At 47.6% G+C, this 20,470-nt stretch overlaps 2 protein-coding genes across 2 annotated transcripts; one reads left to right on the plus strand and one right to left on the minus strand.

Annotated features, from left to right (window-relative positions):
• The first annotated feature begins 526 nt into the window (after nucleotides 1–526).
• On the plus strand, nucleotides 527–9,482 carry LOC123046334 (mitogen-activated protein kinase kinase kinase YODA). Its single transcript, XM_044469663.1, has 13 exons — nucleotides 527–836; nucleotides 1,442–2,142; nucleotides 2,230–2,970; nucleotides 4,722–4,809; nucleotides 4,926–4,988; nucleotides 5,238–5,398; nucleotides 5,479–5,554; nucleotides 5,667–5,726; nucleotides 5,833–5,943; nucleotides 6,797–7,033; nucleotides 7,137–7,228; nucleotides 8,031–8,733; nucleotides 9,050–9,482. The coding sequence occupies exons 2-12, from the start codon at nucleotides 1,616–1,618 to the stop codon at nucleotides 8,542–8,544; spliced, it is 2,670 nt and encodes an 889-aa protein (XP_044325598.1). The 5' UTR covers nucleotides 527–836; nucleotides 1,442–1,615; the 3' UTR covers nucleotides 8,545–8,733; nucleotides 9,050–9,482.
• Nucleotides 9,483–10,323: 841 nt separating this feature from the next.
• On the minus strand, nucleotides 10,324–12,437 carry LOC100037609 (aquaporin PIP1-3/PIP1-4). The gene is made up of 4 exons (XM_044469664.1): nucleotides 11,883–12,437; nucleotides 11,482–11,777; nucleotides 11,219–11,359; nucleotides 10,324–10,665 (listed from the first exon to the last, which is right to left on the minus strand). The coding sequence occupies exons 1-4, from the start codon at nucleotides 12,214–12,216 to the stop codon at nucleotides 10,570–10,572; spliced, it is 867 nt and encodes a 288-aa protein (XP_044325599.1). The 5' UTR covers nucleotides 12,217–12,437; the 3' UTR covers nucleotides 10,324–10,569.
• Nucleotides 12,438–20,470: the final 8,033 nt, after the last annotated feature.

The following is a 20,470-nucleotide window of genomic DNA, read 5'->3' on the forward strand; positions in this document are numbered from 1 at the left end:
CCCTGAGTACGCGGATTTCACCGAGAACACATCCATTTTGCGCCCCAGTGCGCCATGCCAATCAACCCTCTCGGCAAAAAAGGGGCAGAGCAGTTTTCAGTACCCGATTGATTGGCAAATTATCAGCCACTGCAGCAACTCACCTCGAATTTAAAACTTTCCCAAAGCCACGGGTCAACCGGATCCCAACTCCGTTTCAACACCAAAGTTCCCCGGACGAGCGAATAGCCTTGCAGTTTGCGGTTGGAAGGCAGAGGGGATCCAGCAGAGATCCCGGCAGGCGAGCCGCGCCGCGCCGATCGCTCGGCGGTTGCCGCTTTGCCAGCGAGTGAAATCGGAGACTCCAGTTCAGTTCTGGCTTCGCTTCCTTCCCAGTTTCCTTCCAGTGCTGTGTGTGCAGTGTGATAGACTGACCGTCCCGTGGTCGTACTCCGGCGTACACGGGGCGTCGCAACGTTCGACTGAGGGTGGACTTGTCCTCTGCCCCTTCAAGTGTGCCAGTGCTGGGTGCGGAGCCGGAAAAAAAAAATACTCCTAGAAGAGAGAAGCATCGTCCATCTCTTTCCCTTACCTTTGTTCCCTCTTCCTCCCTCCTCCTGCCGACCTGACCCGACCTACCAACCCGCCTCCCCCACCGCGGCAGCTCGGAATCTCCCCTCGCCGTCCGCCCGCCCCACGGCTGCCGCCGCGCCGTGCGTCGCCGCCGCTGCCTCCGCCAAGCACCCCCGGCCGGGCCCCTCACGGCGCGTCGCCGCCGTCCCCCCCTTTCGCTCGTCGGGGCGTCGCGTTCCTGCTGCCTCCGCCCCGTCCGCGGTCCCCGGCCGCCGGTTTCCGAGGTACGAGCTTGTTTCCGCCCATTGATTAGCTGAGCCCCGCCGAGCCTCCGCGATTTCCGGGCGTGCCGGTGCGCGCCATCTAGATCCGCCCCTAAACTGTCAGTTGTCACCCCGACAGCTTCTCACCTAAACGAGGTGGGAACCCGTGTTTCCCCCGCTTTCCATATAGCATTCTGCCGATCGATCGCTCGAAGCGTGCGCACTCACTCTTGTTCCACTTCAAGCGGGGTATTCATGGCAAATGAGGTCACATGCTTGAGCAAGTGTCCGTCCGATGCTGGCAACTAATTAAGAACTTGGTTGGTCCGAAGTAAATGAAAATCAACCGCACATGATGCTGTAGCTCACCATATTCTTGTTCTGCTGTTGAATCACGCAAGCCAACCTAGGAAAACCTGAATGAGATGCAACATATTTTTATCTTGACAAATTTTCTTTTCATCCTTCACTTGCCCTAAGGACTGCTATTGGCACATGGTTAATACTGTTTCGAACTGAATTGCTGGTTTCTTAATACCTGGATATGTGTTAGACTTTAATGTGTATGGAAATGGAAGGAAGTGCTAGCTGGAATCTTACTCCATCTTGGGCTCTTGGTTTTGCAGATATCGTTCCATTGTCGGTCCATCGTGAAAGTCCAGGGTGTTGCATGCCATAACGAGAAAAGCCCGTGCTTACGCTCTCATCTGACTGGCAGAATATGGTAATCGATCAGTTTTGGTAACATTGTGGTGAGTGCGCTGCTGGTTAGATATACCACAGATCCTTCCATATTCGATATGCCATCATGGTGGGGGAAGTCTTCCTCCAAAGATGCAAAGAAAACCACCAAAGAGAACCTCATGGATACATTTCATCGGTTTATAAGTCCAAATGAGCAAAAAGGAAGCACAAAATCAAAACGGAGGTATAGACGTGGCGATGATACAGCTGTTGAAAAGGTCTGCCAGTCTACCACAGTATCGCGCGCAACTTCACCCTCAAAAGAAGTTTCTCGCTGTCAAAGCTTTTCAGCTGATAGGCTACATTCCCAACCACTTCCTGTTCCTGGATCACGTCCTGCAGTCACACGCACTGCTTCTGATGTCACTGAATCAAGGCCCATATTAGAAAAACGTGGCAAACCACCACTGCTTCTGCCACTTCCTAAACCTAACAGGCCTCAGAGAAGGTCAGAAATAGTGATTGCTTCCCTCTCTAGCAACTGCTCTGTTGATAGTGATGACCATGGAGATTCTCAGCTTCCGAGCCCTGTTGGAAATGATGCTGAAAACACAACAAATACTACTTCCAAGAGCAAGTCAAGGTATGCTCCTTATTGTAGTGCATTAATTTTGTGCCTCTTCGTTCAAACTTGCTCTTACATATATTTTTATTCTGCTTGAACCTGAAGTAATGTGCGCAAAGAGCGTCCTGGTGCTATCACCACCAAGAATACCAAGGAGACGGCAAAGACAGCTAATCAATTCCTCAGTAACCATACATTGTCCACATCGCCGAGAGGTATTGCAGCTGATAATCACCAACCTAATCCACAAAATCCTCGGCCGGTAGTCTTGGAGAGTGCTCCGAATAGTTTGATGTCAAGTCCATCTAGAAGTCCGAGAAGAATATGTCCGGATCATATTCCAACTTCAGCCTTTTGGGCAGTGAAGCCTCATACAGATGTTACTTTCCTTGGCTCTGGTCAGTGCTCCAGTCCAGGTTCAGGGCAAACATCTGGGCACAACTCCGTGGGTGGTGATATGCTAGCCCAGCTTTTCTGGCAGCCCAGCAGAGGTAGTCCAGAGTGTTCACCGATTCCTAGCCCAAGAATGACAAGTCCTGGCCCTAGTTCCAGGGTGCACAGTGGAAGTGTTTCTCCGTTGCATCCGAGGTCTGGAGGGATGGCACCTGAATCTCCGACAGGTCGGAATGATGGTGGGAAGAAGAAGCAAACCCACAGATTGCCTCTTCCACCACTGAGCATCTCTAATAATTCATTTTTTCCAAACAAGTCCACGCCAGCTAGTCCTATTTCAGTGCCTCGTAGTCCTGGTCGACCAGAGAATCCACCGAGTCCTGGATCACGATGGAAGAAGGGGAAGCTGATTGGTCGTGGGACATTTGGCCATGTATATGTCGGCTTTAACAGGTATATGTTTTCCTACATATGGAACTTCAAAATTTCATTGTATGACTTACTGTACATATACTTTAAGCATGTTTTAGAGTTTTTCTATGGTGCTTGCGTAACTTGGTTCTATTCTGGTCATCTTGATTTTCAGCAAGTTTTTCGTGTGTATGGACTCTCACAATATCTTGTTTCATTTCATATTGTCTCGTACAATTTTCTGTTATTTCAGAGGTATAGTCATATTTTATGTGGCAGTCACTGCAGCAGCTTGCTATCTTTTCACTTTAAAGACTAGATGTCTAGGGCGTTTACATAAGTTTATGGTGTGACATGCACTGTTTCCAGCGAGGAGCTAAATAATACTACTTCTGTTTGTCAAAGGAGGGCATGACATTTGTTCCGCTAAGACCAAGGAGGGCTTGGGGAAGCAGTTTTGGACCCTTTTACCCATGGTAAAGCACACATTTGAGCAGTTATTAGCCCACAACACGAACACCCTTAATCGTCTCTCTAGCCATGCCACAGTTACTCGGTTTCCTCACGCCCTTGCACTTGCTGCTCCGCGCATGCTCACCCGCCCACGCACTTTGCATACAGAATGTGTGAGCCATTGTGAACCGTGCATTCGCTTCGCTTGGCACATGCAAGGCCATGGAATTTTCCATTTATGCATACATGCGGATTTACTATGAGAGAAGCAAACCGCAATAAACGCAGGCACAGAAGCCGGAGAATTCAGCCGCAGCTTATTTAATTTGGCGTGTCAATAAAGGAGCACGGGCGTGTGACTTGGGGGTATTTTTGGCAGGTTTAACGCTAAATTAGTCTTTCAGGGAATTTTGGCGAATAAAACTCAATGCCTACCTTAAAGGAACGGAGGTAGTAGTAAACAAAATTCATTCAAATCATAACCATATCTACCTTGCCTAAAGTCCGCGCCTAGTGGATATGATTCTTAGGATTGGACATCCCTAGCACTGAAAGTTACCGTTTGCAGAAGAGCAGATGATATTGCTATCTTATGTTAATGGTAGACTCGCTTGTATTCAGACTCATAAGTCATTGAATTCTAGTTACCATATTAACGTGTTAAAGCACGATATGGTAAGGATAAGAGAAGTTAATATTCTTTTTGGGTTACTGAACATAATTGTGACAATTATATAGTTTATGTGGCTTAAATCTTCATCTCTACTGCTATAAAGAAATCAGTTGGTGGGTGATGGTCCTTTCAACTTGGGGTTGTACCAAGTACTACCAACGGTCCAATTTGCCATTCTATGAGTCGCTTCCTTTTTGCGTATGGCACCCCTACTCCCTTTGGCAGCATCTACTAATTCAGAACTTAATTTGAAAGCCATATTTCGACCTGGATGCTTTTGGGATGCTTCTAATAACCAATGAATGGCAAGTGCTCTTCCTTGTTTAGATCCTATTTCAATCGGAACTTTCCGCGTCGATCCTTTTTTATTACGTCTTGTTTTTACTCCTGCTACCAAAGCGTAAGATTAAAATGGAATCGCTCACCACCCACTTAAGTCTGTTTTACAGAAACACCTCGATCTACAATGAATTTCATAGATACTGGAAGGAACGCCCCACCTTAATAAATCAACTAGCCTCACAAACATGTTGTACGCCTTTTTTTATTCACTGGCATCACATAGTTTCCTTGCTAGTACTATATGATGATTGTTTGATTATTTTCAAATCATGCCTTGATTCCTCACAGTCCTTTCCCCCTGTTTTGGTTTCACAATCTATACCAGTGATAGCGGTGAAATGTGTGCTATGAAAGAGGTGACCCTATTCTCGGATGATCCTAAATCAAAGGAAAGTGCAAAGCAGTTGGGGCAGGTATGGTTTTTAAAATGTGCTTCCACCTATACTATGTTACTACCACAGCAGCAAAAAAGATCAGTTTATTTATTATTATTTTCCATTCAGTGTGTCATTTATTCTTTCTTTCTCAGGAAATATCGCTCTTGAGCCGCTTACAACACCCAAATATCGTACGATACTATGGCACAGAAACGGTATAAACTGTTGCCTTCAATTGTTATTTACTTGGTATTCTTTGATTTCTGGTTGGACTGCTATCTTTTCCTGTAAGTTCAGAGGATTATACCTGTAACTGTGTTGTTATCATGTTTGTACCTTTCTCCCTTTTTCATGGGTGGCAAGAGAGTTTATGATAGCTTCTTGGGATTTCATTGAAAGGCTCCTTTATGCAACACTTTTCATTTTTGGGCATGACTTTATACATTATTTATGCCCCAAAACAGGTTGATGACAAACTGTATATATATTTGGAGTTTGTGTCTGGTGGATCTATCCATAAACTTCTACAAGAGTATGGACAGCTTGGTGAACCAGCAATACGCAGCTACACTCAGCAGATACTCTCAGGCTTAGCTTATTTGCATGCGAAGAATACAGTCCATAGGTAGCATTCAGTTTGTTTTGGTTGCATCTATGCATTAGTGGAATTTTGGTGTACTGAAGTCATGCTTACGCAACATGCAGGGATATCAAAGGTGCAAACATACTAGTAGATCCTAGCGGTCGTGTTAAGCTTGCAGACTTTGGAATGGCTAAACATGTAAGTTTTCTGGTCACAAATGGCCTCTCTTATATGGTAATAAATGTATTTTACTAATTATGTTGTATTGATGGTATCTTATTGTTCACCTTTTTGGGGTACCTTCTGCCAGATCAATGGGCAGCAATGTCCTTTCTCATTTAAGGGTAGCCCATATTGGATGGCTCCAGAGGTACTCTTGAAAATATTATGCTCCTACGTTACTTTGTATATTTTCATTTCAGAGTATCTTATTTTCTTTTCTTTTGGTTACAAATTTATACTTAACATGCATGCAGGTTATAAAGAGTTCGAATGGTGGTTGCAATCTTGCGGTTGACATATGGAGTTTAGGATGCACTGTCCTGGAGATGGCTACCGCAAAACCCCCATGGAGCCAGTACGAAGGGGTCAGTATTCTACCACAAAGATGCACTTTATATTTGTTCTATAATATCAGATGGCCAATGTGTGTCGCAAGCTGCATTTCTTACTTCATCTGTGTTCTACACAGGCTGTTAAACTTCAAGAATACCTTTCAAGTTGATTAAACTATGAGTTCAGCTTAAGATTGACTTTCTGCTTCCTGCTATTTGTTTCGGATGACTGCTATTTTGGATTTTTTGAATTTGACGGTGTCCTCGAAGCATTTTTTTTTCAATTTACCTTAGAATGAGCAAGCTGTCTGGAGTGATGTGCATACATGTCAGTGAAATAACCTTTCTCACATAAACTACCAAATACTAGTTCTGTGACAGGTGTAGTATGTTAACCATTTCCTGCACATATTGTCTGGTTTTCGCACCTTCTGCCAGATAACAAGCCATTTCTGTAAAATTATATAGAAAGCATGGAAAATTTGCTGCAGACTGCTTCCTTCCTGAAACTCTGCCAGTTACCTACACAAGTGAACCAGCTACCCGTTTCTGTTACACTGATACTAGGAGATAGGCAAAGAGCTCAGCCTTCAGAGTTTTACCCAACATAACTAATCCTTTAAACTGGGAACATATGACAAAAGATGCTGAAAAAGAAAATAAACTTGGAAAAAAAATATATTTTTGTCCACAACAGATGAATGGATATGACACCTTTATTTTCCTGGGTTGTTTAAGAACTTATGACTGTCTTGACGTGGAAACTCCAAAAACACATTTACTTGCATGTAATTTTATGAAACATTGAGATGATAAGGCTTCCATTTTTGGTTGGTCATGATAAGTAAGTAATCATCAAATATTTCCCCGCTTTTCTCACCAACAGATTGCTGCAATGTTCAAGATTGGAAATAGCAAGGAACTTCCACCAATACCAGATCACCTATCAGAGCAGTGCAAGGACTTCATCAGGAAGTGTCTGCAACGTGATCCTTCTCAACGGCCGACAGCAATGGAGCTTTTGCAACACCCGTTCATACAATATAAAGTCCGACTTGAGAAATCCGTTATGTCTGATCCTTTGGACCATTTGCCCGTGATATCTTGTAGACCGAATTCTAAGGTAACAATACTTCTTTGTAACTGACATATCGGGGAGGACTCGGTGTCTACTTTTGTCATTCTCGTGGTCTTCTCACTTTGCTAGGCTTCTACTGATCTTTTAGGTGGCTGGACATACAACAAATATTTCGTCATTGGGATTGGAGGGTCAGACAATTTACCAGAGAAGGGGTGCAAAATATTCTTCGAAGCATAGGTACACCATTTCCCAAGTTCTGCTTATTTACTTCAGAAACACACACTGTCGTCCAAACGTTTTTGCAGCAAGCCAGTAACCCATAACTAAAGCGTTAGCTATGCAAATTAAAGCCATCCTACCTGGAACTTCTTTGCAGCACCAGACATCATACAGTTTTCTACTGCCAATATCCTAAAAGGCTATAGGTGGCAGGGTCGCACCCTAAATGTCAAAAAAACCACTTCGGTGCACGTGCTCCAGTGAGCACTATATTTTGAATAGTTCCAAAATGGTATTTTGATTAAAAAAACCTGAAAAAAGTTTTACATGTTCATATGGATGTACACTACACATGTGCAAATTTATGTGATTAAATAAGTAACCATGCGAGCCACACAAAAATGACAATTGCGATTTTGGAAAGATGAACAGGGCATATACTGTTCACTATTTAGAAATCACCATTTTCACATTTTGTGTATACATGCTTACTTATTTCATCACCAAAATTTACACATATGTAATATACATCCATATGAACATGCAGATTGTTTTTGGAAAATTTTGAAACTTTAAAATGTAATTTTTGAACTATTCAAAATAAAGTGCTCCAATGCACCCGTCCTCCAAAAATCCGCTTTCCCTAAATGTGGACTATTCATTAAGCAGGCACCTAGGTGCGCTGGACAGACAGGAGGGGAGCCTAGCGCCCTCCTTTTAGCGCAGTGTCTACAGCTAGCCTCATGCTTACTAGGAAATTGATTTATGGTGGACTTTATTTATCTTTGCATGGCACCTCATATTGTTGTTTACTTTGCAGCGATATCCATATACGGAGCAATATATCATGTCCAGTTTCTCCATGTGGAAGTCCTCTGCTAAGGTCAAGGTCTCCCCAACATACAAATGGCCGAATGTCACCCTCTCCAATTTCAAGCCCCAGAACCCTTTCAGGCACCTCTACTCCCCCGTCTGGTGGAAATGGTGCTATTCCCTTTAATCATTCGAAGCAACCAACCTACAGCAATGAAGGATTTGCAATCGCATCAAGAGGCCCAGATGATCACTTCCCCAACCGGCCTACAGATCGTAACCTTGGGCAATTTGGTCGAGTGCATCAAGTCTCACAGGTGAGTCAGGAGAGGATAGTAACTGAAGCTAACATTCTGAGCCCTCAATTTGGAAAGAGGCTTGGAAACGTTTTTGATCTGCGAGATAGACTGTCGCCTTCTGAACATTTCAGTCGTCCTACCTTGGTGGATCATGTGAAGCCAAATCCTTCACTAGACTTAACAACTTGTTCTCCCCACCTTGGACACAAGCGTGATAACTAATTATCAAGGATAGGCCAAGTGATTTCTTTTGGAGCTTGGTAGGGTAACTGAGTGGTTTTCAGCTGCTTTGGCCATTCAGTCGCTGGAATTGTATCATAATATGACTATGGGAAATATCATTGGTTTATTTTGAAGCCAACAACTGTAGATGGATGGAGTCTTTGTTGTCATCCCCACAGATAGACAAAGGTATGTCACAAATCTTACAGTTTTTAGTTGATCGCCTGCGTTCAATTTCTTGAAGCCAGGATCTTTTGCACCTTCAATGTTGTGTGCCACCTTTTCTAGCACTCAACTAAATGCACAACTGGTTTTATTACCATGCTAGCGGCTAAGTGAACATGGCTCAAAATGTTCTCCTGAACTTGTAGAACTATAGAGTTTAATGCACGAAGACGTAAATAAAACCACAATTCCTTTACGTTTTCAAGCATCGCACTTGCTTTCGGGAAACTGAAGCTTGTCTTGACCACAGTTCTTACTAATTTTGCTCTGTACATCGCAGCCCATCCATCCATCACTGTCAGGCGGAACAACTGGGTGTTTGCATACTACTACTACTGGCGTGCTAACAACATGCGTCGAAACGACAAGACTGTATACTAGGAGACTGAAGAAGCCAGAGCAGTTGGCCACCTCCCTGCCTCTACATGTTAATTGCCTTTCTTGGCGTCCTGATGCCATTTGTACAGAAGTAATCTCAAGTAAAAGCCAACCAATATTTTGCACAGGAGAAACAGTTGAGCCAAATTATTTTTAACAGCTACCCGAGGCTGAAGCGGCGGCTGCAAGTCACCATGGAAACTCGTACAAAGAGCATGGTCCCTAATTAAATTAGCTCTCCCGACATGTATAATTTCTCATTCAGATGTACCATGCCCGTCCAGTTGTTCATATTGAATCCGTATATATACAACTTGTCTGCGTTACTGCCGGTAGCTGTATTCCTCCAGGTTCCATATGCGCTCTGCACGTGTTTCGCGGCAAGATGGTGAACGGCCCTGGCATGGAGCCAAGCAGTAAGCCATATGTTCTGCAAACGATGATGGTGCGCTCCGTGTAAAGGTTGTGTGCATCGTCGTGTCTGCTCCTAGTCAGCTCAGTTTGGCACTATGCTACTATGCATTATTATGTCTTGGCATGCCATCCTTCCAGGTCCAGTTGCCTTCCTACCACGGTGACAGAGGCCACGGTTTGTCCTGCCGATCTACCAGCGTCGCTCAGCTCCCAGATCGGGCCGACAGCGTGAGCCCCCTTGGAGCTGGCGCGGTGGCCACCAGGGCTCACAGAGCCGCCGCACACGCACCGGTTGTTTTCAGAATTCACCCTTGCCTGTACGATTTCCTCGCATTCATTGCCTTTGCTTCGTGTGCCCGCATCTTCCACTTGCACCGGTTGGCATTGGCAACCCGCCGTGTACCGTTCGCGGCTAGACGGCAGAGAAACAAACGGCCGGAGCAAGGCGTCTGCCACGGTGTACAGCTTGTCTGCTTGCAGTGTAGCGTTACCATTCTACTTGCTACAGGACCAGAGCGGCAGGCCACGCCACGCCACGCCACGCCCCCACGCCGCTAGTTGCCAACCGGCGGTGGCTCCGCTCATCATTGTCCTTTGCCCCCATCACTCTAGCCTGTGACCAAGGGCCTGCCATTGCTTCAGCACGGCCTGACAGGTGGTATAGGCTCCATGCATGGGCGTAGCACGCAGCTGAGCAACGGCTCGAATGAAGAGAGACTTCTCTTTACTCGCGGTGAATGGCAGAAAGACGGGGCACACACATGAATAAACTTGATTGGATTGGATTTGCACACACAACTGAGTACTGGTGAGATTACATACAAGTCTGGGTCCAGGTTCAGGTGAATACAGAGCAAGACTAGTACATCAAACTTGGAAGACAAATTGGAATTCCACGGTAGTAACACGGATGATGATGGGAAGAGATAGCCGCCCCATCAGAAATTCAGAACACGCAGCCTGCTCTTCGGTTTGGGCTGGCATCTTCTTTGCAGCAGCAGGAGCGGCTTAGGACTTGGTCTTGAACGGGATCGCTCTGATGACCACCTGGTGGTACACGGCGGCCAGCGCGGCGCCGATGAAGGGGCCGACCCAGAAGATCCACTGCAAACACGAAATATTTGAGGAAATAGTTAGCACTTATAAGCAGAACAATGCTAAATTATTTCCTAGATAATATTAATCTATAATGGACATTCAAGTCACTGTCCTACTAAGAAGGCAGTGGTTGCGTGCTACGCTGAGGCAAGTCTCTATGCATTTCCCTTGAGATCAGGGTAGACTTCCCATATTTGAATAGGAGTAACTAGCAGATGATATAGTACTACCATCAGCTATAACTGCTCAATTATTGCAGCTACTGTCACATCGGTTCACCAGATTAATAAACTTCCCAATTTCACATCGGTTAATTAGGTGTGCAATAGAGAGTAGTTATGCGTCACATCGGTTCACCAGATTAAACTTCTCAATTTCACATACATCAGTTAATTAGGTGTGCGATAGAGAGTAGCTATCCGTCTGCATCAACTTTTCAGTTACTGAATACTACTGCTACCACATGCCTGCAGTTACTACCACTGCAGAAAACAAGCTAGTGCCATGCTTTCAAGTTCAGACAGAGGAAAGGAGGGGTGTTTGGTTTCGGTTCACTCACGTGGTCTGACCAGGCGTGCTCCCTGTTGTAGATGATGGCCGCGCCGAGGCTCCTCGCCGGGTTGATGCCGGTGCCGGTGATGGGGATGGTGGCCAGGTGGACCAGGAACACGGCGAACCCGATGGGCAGCGGGGCGAGGATCTGTCGACGTTCCACAGGCAATAAGTAGTCATTAACTTAGCACAGTAAGGAAATTTGAACATCTTTTTTTACTACTGGCTGTCGACGGGGGAAAGAAGTAGAACGGCGGTGATGGCACTCACGGGAACGTGGGAGTCCCTGGCGTTCCTCTTGGCGTCGGTGGCGGAGAAGACGGTGTAGACGAGGACAAAGGTGCCGATGATCTCGGCGCCGAGGCCGGAGCCCTTGGTGTAGCCGGGCGCCACCACGTTGGCGCCGCCGCCGTTGCCCATGTACAGGCCCTGCTGGAACCCCTTCACCACGCCGGCGCCGCAGATGGCGCCCAGGCACTGCATGATGATGTAGAACACCGCCCTGGTCAGCGACAGCTTCCTCGCCAGGAACAGCCCGAAGGTCACCGCCGGGTTGATGTGCCCGCCTGCATCCATCCATCCCTTACCAGTTAGCAGCTAGCACCACACACAAAAAAGAAGAACATACTGTAGGAAGCAACCAGAAGCAAGCAGAGAGCAAGGAACGGTACCGGAGATGCCGGCGGTGCAGTAGACGAGGGCGAAGATCATGCCGCCGAAGGACCAGGCGATGCCCTGGATGCCGACGGTGGCGCACTTGGAGGTGGCGCCGCTGTAGCCCATCACGGTGAGGATGGTGACGTAGAGGAAGAGGAAGGTGGCCATGAACTCGGCGATGCCGGCGCGGTAGAAGGACCAGGACTTGAGCTCGCCGGGCTCGAACAGCGGCGCCGGCGGGGGCTCCTTGTAGTCCTTGTCCTCGGACCCCTGCGCCGCCGTGCCGATGGGCTGCCGCTCCGAGTACTTGTTCGCTCCGAGCCGCACGTCCTCCTCCTTGCCCTCCATCGCTGCTACCCTCGCCGGAAGGTGGTCGCTGCTCGCCTGAGCTGGAATGGAACAAGATGGCTTTTGTGAGCTTGTGGTGAGGGCCGCACTGGGACTGAAGAGTCTTATAGGGCCAACCGGCGGTTCTGGAAGGAAGGGGTGGAGGACGACGGGTGACGAGGACGGCGGGTGGTGGTGGCCCGGCGTGACAGCGAGGATGAGCGGGCTGGCTTGCTGTTTAGCCTGTTTGTTGCCTAGCTCGCCGCTGCTGCAGCGCTGGTGTTTGTTTGTTTATCCGCTTGTGTTTAACGTTTGAACAAATAAATATTCTTTTCTGAAGCTAAGAAGGAATTATTATTATTTCAGGCTCAGAGAATTGGTGCAACTCCTGCGTGATCAATCAGTGGCCTGCAAATTGCAATTGCTATTGCACCAACTCTCTCAGAACATCAATTAGGCATCAGGTAGACAAATGCTTCTTATATTCAGCATTTTGCTAATCGCAATTCAGTTTCAAGCTAGTGGTGTCTTTCTTTTTGTTTTCGAAAAGGGTTAAGGCTATATATTAAAATTCGCAAGACCTTACAAACACATCCATATAGAAAACAAAACTACAATCAAAGCCTTCGGGCTGCTGAAGTCTTTGGGGCTGAAGTATTCTTCCTCCTGCATCCGTCGATGACGTGTCGTGAGCATACCTCGATGCCCCTCGAGGCCTTCCCTTGTTGGAGCAAACTTTTGGAAACCCAGAAGAGGCCATAAAGTCGTCGATGCGGAATGGGAGACGTCGGCGGCCGCTACCTGTTAGAGAAGAGAGCCGTTGGTGTCAAAAAAAAATATCATCTCGCTCCCGGGAACCCCCTTCCCCCTCCCTCCGCGCTTTTCACGATAGCGCTTGCTCAACAATCGGTCCTCCCCTCCTCCCCATCTCCTTCCCTTCGTCGTCGTCATCGTAGGGTGTCCGCCGGGCAAAGTTCGTGTGACATTGGCAGTGGCGTGGCTCTGGCCTCGCTCCCCTGCTGGAGATTTAGGCGGCGTGGGAAAGCTGCTCGTGGGGGCATGGGCTTCTGTGGGGCTCCTGGCGACGGGCGCGCATCGATCCGGCGGTTGTTGGGCTGGGAGGCGGCGGTGGCTTGGTCAAGCTTGCTCGAATCTAGATCCCGACGTGTTGTGGATTGCGCAGCCGTTGGTGCTTGTCGATGAGGTGTTCCTGCGACGCGCTGCAGGTGCTAGGGTGTGGCGGTGGCGGTGACTGCGCCCCGACGTCAAGGGACTGGTCTAGGCCGCGGTGATTTTCCAGATCATGGCCGACCGTGTAGGCTTGTCTCACGTAGGTGGCAGTGGCGGTGACTGCGCCCCGACGTCAAGGGACTGGCCTAGGCCGCGGTGATTTTCCAGATCATGGCCGGCCTGGTAGGCTTGTCTTACGTAGGTGGCGGTGGTCTGGTCCCGACGACCGTAGGACCCGGGTGGTGTGCTGCTGGTGGAAGGTGCGGTGTGGCTGGAAGTCACACGCGTCCCATTGGTCGGCAATTGCGAAGTGTGAGCTTCGGGTGCTCCAGCAGGTGGTGTAGGGTTGTGGTAGCAATCCTTCTTTTCCTGGGTCCGGGCACCGGCGGTGGCTTGGACATAGGGCTTGGGCTTGAGCGGGTCAAATCTTGGCCCATGGCGGGTCGAGGCTGTCGCTCTGGGTAGGAGTTATTGGGCATGGTTCAGGTGGTGTCCGTGGGTGGTGAGGTTTCTCTTCTCGTAGGTGTGGTGGCCGATGGTGGAGGTTGTGACAGCGCTATGCCGACAAACGGATCTACACCATTGGACATGGAAGTGGCGTGAAGCTAGGTCGTCTTGGCCAAGGCCATAGGCCTGCGGTTGGGGCTTGCCCGACAGTGGTCGTCGACAGTTACTGGGTTGTGTCCCACCAGTCCACTGAGACTGACTGGGGATGCAGGCGTGGGCGCCTCCTACCATGGACGCGTTGACTCGGACTCAGTGGATGATGTCGGGCAAGGAGTAGTTGGTGGTGCCATTGCTCTTCCTACCGTGGTTGGGGTGTTGTGAAGTGGGAAGGTGGTGATGTCTCAGACCATGGACGCTAGGGCGATGGTCCCGGATGGCGGTCCGCATGGTTGGCTCTCTGGCGGGCGCCATGGCTATGGTGGTGGCTATACCTCTTGGTTGCATGGGTGGCGAGAGGTGTAGTGGCGAGTAGCCCGGGCTCGTTCGCTGCCGTTGGCGGTGGCGATGCCCAATTCTGGATCTGGAGGCTTGTGCTCGCCGCAATTGTCCTAGGTGCCTCGTGTTGACACATGCGAGCCGTTGAGTGAAAACTCCATGCCTTGGCGCCGATGACAGTGACACCCGCGGGTGCCGCTCTCCTCTTGAGGACATTGTTGTGATTCTTCTCTCTGTGTCAGGGTTCCAGGTAAAGACCCTTGTTCGTTTTGAACTCGGCAACGGCGACGCTCAGCGTTGTTTCCCCTCCCGAAGGCGTTATCATGGAACTTAGGTGTCTTAACTTGTAGTGACGATGTATTCAAGCCGTCCCCTGTTTTCCTTTGGTAGCATAGTCGTGTGCGTTTATATTTTTTGTTTGGTTATTCCGGATTTTTCTTTATTAAAATGCTTCTTTACTATCTTGTATGTGTACTTTAATACGTGTTTTTATATATAAAGCGAGGCAATACCCTGTTTGAAGAGAACTGCCAGTGGCCTAACGGTGAAAACAGTTTTGTTACCGTATAAGAAAAGGTTATTTTGTTACAAGACGATTTAACAGCGGAGTAGACGGATGATTAGACATGTATAAACTGAGCGGGTAATTCTTGTGTCGTCGTCGTTGTTGTTGTTTCTGAAAGGCAAGTGAAAGCCTCAGCTTTGTCTGTTGATAGATTTCGTGATCCTGACGATTGCCGTCTCTCACTGTTCTTTTGTTGATGGACGCATGATTCCCTTGTACTATAATTTCACTCGTGTTGTTTTCAACCCAGCGGTGGTGAGTAGTCATGCGATGTGATGCAGCTGCGCACGCCGCGGCACGGCACGGCATCTCCATCCCTGTCGCCAACGGTCGGCCAAACTGGCCGTATCTTCTCGTATCTCCCGCCACCACCGGCCATCTCATCCGTGCCACAAGTTGCACAATTTTCACGAAATAATTCACAAACCTGTCCCTCCATGCCGCCCTCCTCCTCTCTCTCACCAGAAATTCCAACGCCATGATGGTTCACGTACTACCAGACGTACCAGCCAACCTTTCCAGGGACGGCGCGCGCGTCCTACGTGTGTGGCGGGCGCCGTCCGGGCTGCCGCCGTTCTGCGCCCCGGCCGTTCCCAGCGTCACGAGTTAATCAATCAATAGTTGTAGTGTTTGATTAAGCTCGTGGTTTGGACGTACCTCGAGCTTAATGATTAGTACTAGAACTGAACTGGTGGTTCCAGCGACAGGGAGGACCTGACGTGATTAAGACTGGAGACCGTAAATAAACAAATTTAAGCCATGACGATCATCGCTCACAACCACCGCCTGTTCGGAACCTCGAGCGAGCTTGCCTTGCTTTCGCTGTACTCGTTGTGGCAGATGATTATTGTGCTGGAGAGGGCAGCGTCTGCATACGTACTCCAGCATGATGGGTTCAAATAGTACTAATGTACTAGCTCGTGGAAGGAATGTTATGTTCCGCTGCATATATCCAACCAAATCGATCTGGACGCAGGCGTCATTTCATCTCGTCATGGCCTCGTCCGCGCAGCAGCCTAGCGTGAACCATGGGAGTTGGTTCGTCCTCTGGAATCCAACGGTTCGAACGCTCTGGAAAGACTGGAATGCATGTACGTGAAGGTGAGCGCGTACTACACGCAACCCTTTCCAGAAAGTACGTACACGTAAACAAGCGTGCTGGCCATGCCAGGACGGCTCGACCGAGACAACATGGAGAGCAGAAAGGTGGTGGGCCGCCGGCATAGATAATCCGCGCGCGCGCGCCATAACACGGAACAAAAATGTGGAATCAAGTTGGTGCAGGGAGTATCGGCAGCCTGATTACATGTCGCGGGTCGTCCTTATCCGGATGGGATGGTACGAACGGCGAGGCATGTGAGGACAGCTCAGCTCACCGCTGCCACACTTCTCTCTCTCTCTCTCTCTCTCTCTCTGCCTGCTTGTCACACACGACACGACACGGGAGACACGAGCGACGAGCCCCACGGTCCCAACCACCGGTCAGATCGGGGCCGGGCTCCGGCGCGCGCGACGGACCGAGTTTTCCGGATCGGCGGGTTCGGGCACCGGATCGCCGTGTCGCGCTGGCCTTTTGCCTGCTGTGCGCCTGCATGATTTTTTTTTGAGGGATGGACGGAGGGTCAAGACGATCCCTTGTGCATGATCCGCCCGCGATTTCTTTCTCGCTCGCAAGTTGCAACGACAGCCCGTCGGCAATCTGCTATTCTACTGTGCCGAGCTACTGTTCGGTGAGCCTGATCATGCACTGCCCCGGCGTCATGCGTGGGCGTAACGTAGCATCGATGCAAAGTGCCATGTCGCAGCCATCCATTCACCAACAGGTCTAGTACGGCCTTGCTAGTAGTAATTAACAAGGGTACTACCATCACTGTTGGTTAATGTTGTCTCTTTCTGTTCTCGAGTGCCGCCGATGGCGACGCGCGCGCACGCCCAGCGGCACCAGCCGCCAGCCTTAACTTGGGCGGCGTCTGATCTGATCTGGAGGAACGCGACCGCTCAAGGCCAAGGTGGTCACACGGCTCCGACGCCTACGGAAATACCAGTAATAAAAAAGGCAAACCATCTTCCCGCCGAGGCGCCGACCGGTGGATCGGTTCCTCACGTTTTGCCTGCCTGCGCATTGATCTCGATTCTCCCTCCAACTTGCACCTCTTCCCCGGCCGGAGCAATTATCAATTGTGTCATGTGCGAAACGAGAGGTGCATGCGGGCATGGGCATGCTCGTATGCACAGTTGATTTGCAGGATTTGGGATGCGGTGGCGAGCGGTAGACCATGCGTAACACACACGCAGGTGACTGCTGAGGTTGAGGATTAGCCACGCGTCGTCCTTGTCGTTTCAGTTTTATTACCCCTCCCTTGTCCGATTCGTATTATTCGTTGCTAGTATTGTAAAAATAATAATAATCTTACATTATGAAACGAAGAGAGTAATTTATAACTTTGTGAATCAAAGACAATTAATATGGATGGAATGCTGCACCGCCTCTTTCTACAGTGCTTGCCCGGGAGGAATGATAAGGTCAACCCAAAGGTTGTGCATCAAAATGCCTTCAAATGTCCGGAGCGTGCGGTTCATATATGTTTGTCATCCAATGTCATCTATCACTAGCAAGGTGTCCGTGCATTGCACGAAATATCAAGATGCATTTTTTACAAAACATCTGTTGTGATTGACTCATGCCGGAGTAAACTCATGTGTAAAAACCTAATGATATCTCGAGAACTTTATAAAAAAATGATATCTCGAGAATTTCATCGAAAGAAATGATATCTCGAGAAAGATGAGCGATAAGGTGAAGAGGAGTGGGGCGCGGTGGTGATTGGTGGTCGGACTTAGCGGAGGCATGGGGATGGATGACGCCGGCAGCGGCCACCATGCCAGATTATTCCATAACCTTCCTTTTTTGGTTACACAACAATGAAGTTGTGGGAGACTAACAAGATGCCCGTGCATTGCACGGAACATCAAGATGCATTTTTTTTACAAAACACGTATTGTGATTGACTCATGCAGGAGTAATCCCATATGTAAAAACTAATTATATCTTGAGACTTTTATCGGAAAAATGGTATCTCGAGAATTTTATCAAAAAAAATGATATCTCGAGAAAGATGATAAATAAGGTGAGGAGGAGCGAGGCACACCATTATCACTAACTCGATCTTTTATAAGAGTAGAGATAAGGATAAACGAGAGAGGTGTGGGTATCCTTTTGCAAAATTACCATAGTTTTCTTTCTATCCGTTAGATATAGATCAGACGGTCTATATTGCAAGATGACAGACACACCATCATCACCAACTCAATTTTTTATAAGAGTAGAGAAACGTCCATGGACAGATTCGTATGTTTAAATTTTTTCAAACCAGAAGCAAAGCAGAGGGAAATTTACGGGTATGCAGAGCCCCGCCACATAGGCGTCCAACAATTAGGACCCACACAAAACTCTCTGTCACGTTATGCCTCAACCGACATTCCGCTTATGTCACATTGTTGTCAGTCCAGAGCGAATATGACTGTCAGTGCCGCATGCCAACTCGATATTCACACTGGTGTAGCGGCCAAGAAACCTGCTCTGCCCCGGTCTCTGCGCCACATTATTGCCGGTTCATAGCGGATGTGTCCGGACAGGATGATGGGACGACTTCGTACCTCATTCAAGCGAGCTGCTGATGGCCTGCAAGACACACAAGATTATTTAGCAAAAATCGTGTAAATATCCAATTAGTTATCGTTCCCAATGGGGAGTGGATGAATGTATTAATCTTGTCGTTTCTATCACAGTTATTGTGCAAATTAACTGTTTGAATACCTGCTGAGATTAGTATTGTTTCGAAAGCATGAATGTACCATATGGGTATGGAAATTGGTTGCACACGAAAGAAAGTAAGGAACACAAAAGTAATAACATAAAAAGTAAAAGACTAAAAGTAAACGTTTTGTTTCAATAGCCTAAAGAGGTAAGGCGCAATGAAACTTCGGATCATGGTATACATCAAGTGTGTCAGTGCATTGGTAACACCAGCTACCTTTTCACATGATTCTACTTCATCGACTATATGTTCGATAGGTGGTTCACCCTTAAATGGTCGAACTCCTCCATATAGAGGCAGTTATCCTTTATTTTCCTACATCGACGTTTCCAAGTGAATGTCGTTTCAACAATCAAGGTCGTGAGACCGGACCGACGCTTTATGTGTCATGGATTCCCGCTATCCTCGTATCGTCTTCACTCCTCATAAATACCAACACCTGTCATCTGAAGGTCATGGGTTCGTTGGACGATTTGTGTTACTTGTGCTGGATCATGTTGCCTGGACCCTTAAATTGGACAACATGCATTGCACTTGTCACAGATAAACAACTTAATAATCAATCATAGGAGTAGTTTCAGAAATAATGACATATAAAATGAGCATAAAATGAATCTCACCATTCCCCTACATCTCCCAGGCCTATGAAGAACTACTCACGCATGAGAGGAGAACAACCAATAACTACAGAGATTAAACAGAGAGAAATCATATTGATAATATCGCAAAAGATCCACAATAGTATAAATGACCAATCGGATCTCAATCTTTGAATAAATATGAATAGAGCTACAAACCCTAGCCTTACAAATTGGATTAACTCTCCCAATGGTAGTGTTGTCGATGAAATGAAGGAGGTGAAGATCTGAGACCCGGGATGGATCTAAATGAAGTTCTTCTCTCCCGGATCGCTTCTCTCTTCTTCACGACAGTTGTTTTAATTTATAAGTGGGAGGTGGCGGTGGCTGGTACGAGTGTCCACACTCGTACCAGGCGTCATCTTCTTCTCTGCTGCACCAAATTGAAATATGCCAAAAAGGGAAGTTTCTTATGCTCCAATGATATGGGTATTGATTGTTTTCCTTCAAAAGTGCATGGTCTGCACATCAAGTAGGAAAACAAGGTTTCTTTGTTCTCGAAGGATTATCGTTAATAAAAATAACAAGAACCGGCAAAAACTTCGGAAAACCAAATAAATACTCATGTGAAAGTGTCAAAATATTGAGGCATCAACTCCCCAAAGCTTAAAGTGTTGTTCGTCCTCGAGAAACTAAGAGATAAAAAGAATGGAGCGGGCCTTGACAAATGGGTAAAAAGGGTTTACCAACTCGCGAAGATAAAATATATTCATTCTCACAAATCCTGCAAATTTAATTAAGAGAATACTTGCATTTGAATGGTTGCCTTTAAGTTTGCTACCTAGCCACGAATAGTTTGGTAACACTAATCCTAGTTCTCGAAGATATTCTTGATAATTAACTAGGTGCGAGGCAAGATTAAGTTTACTGCCTAGCCACAAACATTTTCTATGACGCTACAAATCGTCGCAGAATATGGACATACGTAGTGGCAGCCAAATGCATCGCCTAAAACAAGGCCAAAACGTCACCGATGCACCCAAGGGGGCTGTTCTGGGGGAAATAGCTTGTGAAACCGTCATAGAAAAAGTTCTTAGGTGACGGTTTGTTGTTCGTCACCAGGGTTTTCGTCACAAAGTAAC

Source organism: Triticum aestivum, chromosome 2B (assembly GCF_018294505.1).
Source record: "Triticum aestivum cultivar Chinese Spring chromosome 2B, IWGSC CS RefSeq v2.1, whole genome shotgun sequence".
NCBI lineage: Eukaryota > Viridiplantae > Streptophyta > Magnoliopsida > Poales > Poaceae > Triticum > Triticum aestivum.